General features: G+C 31.0%; 1 protein-coding gene across 2 annotated transcripts in view; it reads left to right on the top strand.

The window, feature by feature from the left end:
- The window catches only part of mor (SWI/SNF- related protein mor), a 29,481-nt gene extending 25,748 nt beyond the window's left edge, over positions 1-3,733 (top strand). For both annotated transcript variants that reach the window (XM_014432767.3, XM_014432766.3), the window contains exons 14-15: positions 1,894-1,989; positions 2,862-3,733. In XM_014432767.3, coding sequence (XP_014288253.1) covers positions 1,894-1,989; positions 2,862-3,476 — 711 coding nt within the window. In that variant the 3' untranslated portion in view covers positions 3,477-3,733. The remainder of the gene's footprint in view (positions 1-1,893; positions 1,990-2,861) is intronic.
- The last annotated feature ends 403 nt before the right edge of the window (positions 3,734-4,136 follow it).

The following is a 4,136-nucleotide window of genomic DNA, read 5'->3' as shown; positions in this document are numbered from 1 at the left end:
TAAAAAATTACCAGTCTCAAGAAAATATTAAGATTATAAATAAATAAATAAATTCATGCTTGAAGAAGTTTATCAGGGGGTGCGGTCAGCAAAGAACAACATAAATAAACAAAACAATATTTATTTATTTTATGCCGACGTTTCGACCTGAGTTTCAGGTCTTCATCAGGGATAGTGGCGTGTAAAAGGGGACGGGAAGCAGCTAACTGACCATAAATAAATTCATTTTGCTTATAGTAATCCTCAATAAGTTGTAAGTTATGAGTTACAATATGAAAAACAAATTATAATACCATAAAAAAAATTCAAGTTAATGGAATTAATTTGTTGCTTGAACGTAGTATAGCATTAATCATTTCTTAAGAATATATTATGTATTATTGTTAGCTCTCTGGCTGGCTCTGAGTAGGATATCTATCAAAACTCCTGTCACTATTTTTTCTGACTCGTCCAATTTTATTGAGAGCTACTATCACTAATCATTCAGGCCAACTATCACTAATCATTCAGGCCAACTATCACTAATCATTCAGGCCAACTATCACTAATCATTCAGGCCAACTATCACTAATCATTCAGGCCTACTATCACTAATCATTCAGGCCTACTATCACTAATCATTCAGGCTTACTATAGTTAGTCATATATGGAGCCCCTAAGTGTGAATAATTAATGATAATGATATAGACCTTTATTTAACCATCAATTTAGATTTTAAACATGTGGTTGCAATATTTTTTAAAATGCTTTTTTAAAATTTTATCTATATTTATCATTAACTAGCAGACCCAGTAATGCTTCACAATTGACTAAGTAAGATTTGGAGATGTATACAGATTAATTGATCACAATTGGATGTTTGATATCAAAATAGTATATTTAGTTGAAATTACATACATTAATATTTTTATTAATATTCATTTCGTCAATCACTTAGTTAATCAATGAGAAATTAAGTGACCTTTAATATCAGATAGGTTTTATCCTCAATTTGCCAAATTTTCAAAAAATATTCCTCTGAAGTAGCTATAATTCTGTTTATTTAAAAAAAAAATAACCAGCTCCCATTGTTAGCAACAATAAACAATGAAGAAATAAAATAGATTGTAGAATTTTATGAATAACTAAAGGAGTTTAAAGGAAAAATAGCAGAATTCGATTTGAATGGAACAAGCCTAGACCACCCGAACTTGCCTTACTGGTTTATTATTCATTGTTAAACTGTTTTATTCTTGGCAGGAACAAAATTTATATTTGTTATTCCCACATCAGGAAATCTTAAAATAAAAATTTTTACTAAAACAGAAAAATAAAAAATTGTTGTTCATAATTTTCACTATACCTTTAACAGGTAACATTATTTAACATAAGGGTTCAAACTGTCAATGTTGTTTATGTACCAAATTTTAAGATTTGGGAGGTTGAATATTCAACAGATTAATGATACTTGTGCCAAGAATAGGGTTGAAATTACTAATTGTCAAAAGTTCCCATATTACTCTTTCATCTTTCTCCTAATCGAAATGAACTTCATCATGAGCCGTGATCAGATTAGAATCAGATCAAAATCCCTCAACATCTATCTTCTAATTTAATATACTTAATTAAATGAATAGGAGGCATTAATATTAGAGGTATTTAATGTGTGAGTCTTTCTGAACCAAGTACGGAGGTTTGAATACTTCTGCAAAATGTATGTATTAGCTCAGGAGTTCATTACGTATAAGATATCTGGATATCTTTTACGTAATGAACAATTTTTTTTATATAAAGGAATATAATAGCTTTAATAACTTGTTCTTTTGATGAATGATATGTCCCATGGTAAAAATTATTATTTATTTAATTTATTACATTTGTGAGTTTAAATGTTTTTTTTTTAATTTGTTGAAGGATGAAGTCCCCGCAGCACTTTTAGATCAACATATAAAAAATGTGGAAGCTTCTACCGCTGATGGAAAATATGATCCTGCTGCAGGATTACTTCAGGTACTAATTGAAACTCATAATATTTATATTAATTTTTAATTTTATTAACTTAAGAACATAGGAGTGTAGTGGTACAGTGGTAAGGTACTATGCTATAAACTCCAAGGATCTAGCTTCAAATTCCGCTATAATAGATACTTATTTTCAGTTACATTGTAGTCGTGATTCAACTATCCAGTTTGATTGGATAGTTTATCCAGCCTCATAAAGTGAGTACCCTTAATTGAGGAAAAATCTGGTGGTTGGGCGTGATCTTAAAAAAAAATCTTATAAATAACAGTACTTGCTTACAAAGTACTGAATTCATGGCGTCTCGGTTCCCATCATTATTATTTGGCTATAAACACAATATAATTAAAGGCACTGTAAACTTTTATATATATTGTAAGCAATGAAGATAAAATTCCTATTTATATATGAATAGAGTGTTGATGGTACATTAATTAAGGAGATATTCCAGATTTACAAAAAAAAAGCCATTAAAAACAGTTTCAACTACGTTTCAGTCACACTACAGGTCTTCATCAGGGCAGTAACGAAGATGTCCAAATAGAAAATAAGAAAAGAAAACTGTAACCATACACCATTTACTTCTCAATAAAAGTTAACGATTTAGTTATTTGCTATCTGTGCATCTGCAAGTTATAAACCCCTATAAAAAGACTTGTCATGGATGCATAGATCTTCATGGTTTTCAATTCCTAATGAAAAATTCTTTTATTTAGAAAATAAATTTATTTTTATTTTCTTTTATCAATCCTATTTTATGTTCCTATTCTAATATAACATCTTAATTGAATCTGAAGTGTATATACAGAGTCGTATTGATAATTATCTTTTCAAATTGTATTTAAATTAAATTTGTTTGTTAGAGCGGAATAGCTGGCACAGCCCCTGAGAAAGATGAGGAATCTGACAAAGAGAAGAAGGAGAGTGACGGTGAATCAGGAAATGAAGCTATATCTAAAGGAGCTGAATCTGACAGCAAATCTGATGAGAGCACGGTCAAAGCAGCAGATCCCGAAGACGAAACAGAAAAGAAGGAAACTGAACAACCACCGTCAAAAGAAACTACAGAGAGGGAGAGGCTAGTCAAAGATGCGCAGCTTCAGTCAGCCGCGGCTGCTGCTTTAGCTGCGGCTGCAGTCAAAGCCAAGCATTTGGCTGCCGTGGAAGAGAGGAAAATCAAATCTCTTGTCGCGCTTCTAGTCGAAACTCAGATGAAAAAACTCGAAATCAAATTGAGGCATTTTGAAGAATTGGAAACTACAATGGAGAAAGAAAGGGAAGGTCTCGAGTATCAAAGGCAACAGTTGATTGCCGAAAAACAGCAGTTTCATTTGGAACAACTGAAAGCTGCTGAATTCCGAGCTCGGCAAGAAGCGGTAAGAAGACTAGCCGCGGAACAGCAAGTGATGCCTGCGTCGCCCGCCAGTGTACCGCAGCAGCAGCTCCCTCCTCCGCCCCCGTCTGCTACGATACAGTGAAGCATCTCCAACTCACTTTTATAAAATGAACTTTTTAATTAATTTATATATATATATATGTATTTAGTTTAAACAAATTCATGAAAGTGATATTTTATGTTTATATCAGTGAGCGTGCATGTTTATGTATCATATACGTACATGTCCGCAATATCTGTATAGGATTTATATTGATTTTAGAATCTTGATTCTGTACAATGTTTTGGAACTTGAGTAGTTGAACAAAAGTATATTTGAAACTGTATTATTAAAATGTATTATTTTTTTTTTTTATTATAATATTCCTTTTTTTTTTTTTTTTTTTACATTCCTGTGCTGTAGGTGTAATGAAGTCGGGTGGGAGGGGGGAATTATAATTGATTGTTTTACAGCGAGCTAAAGTAGGCTTGTGTACGATCTTATTCTAGTTTTTTTATTAATTTATTTTTCAAAATTGTTGACTTAGATAATATATTGTCTCTTGGCTCTTGAACATTCAGAATGGTTTGACCATTAAATATTGTAATATCGAAGACCTAGGTTGTTGTAATTAATAATCTGTATCATTGTAAAAAAACAAAATTGTTATTTAATTATTTATTTTAACTTAAATGTAAGTTTTTTTCTTTTTTTAAATCAAAGTAAGTTTTTTTGTTTTTGAGCTAATATAATAAATATAAA

This window comes from Halyomorpha halys, unplaced genomic scaffold (assembly GCF_000696795.3).
Source record: "Halyomorpha halys isolate HHAL.00 unplaced genomic scaffold, Hhal_1.1 Scaffold1112.1, whole genome shotgun sequence".
Lineage (NCBI taxonomy): Eukaryota > Metazoa > Arthropoda > Insecta > Hemiptera > Pentatomidae > Halyomorpha > Halyomorpha halys.
Note: the sequence above shows the minus strand (reverse complement) of the source record. Positions and strands in the feature narration are given on the sequence as shown.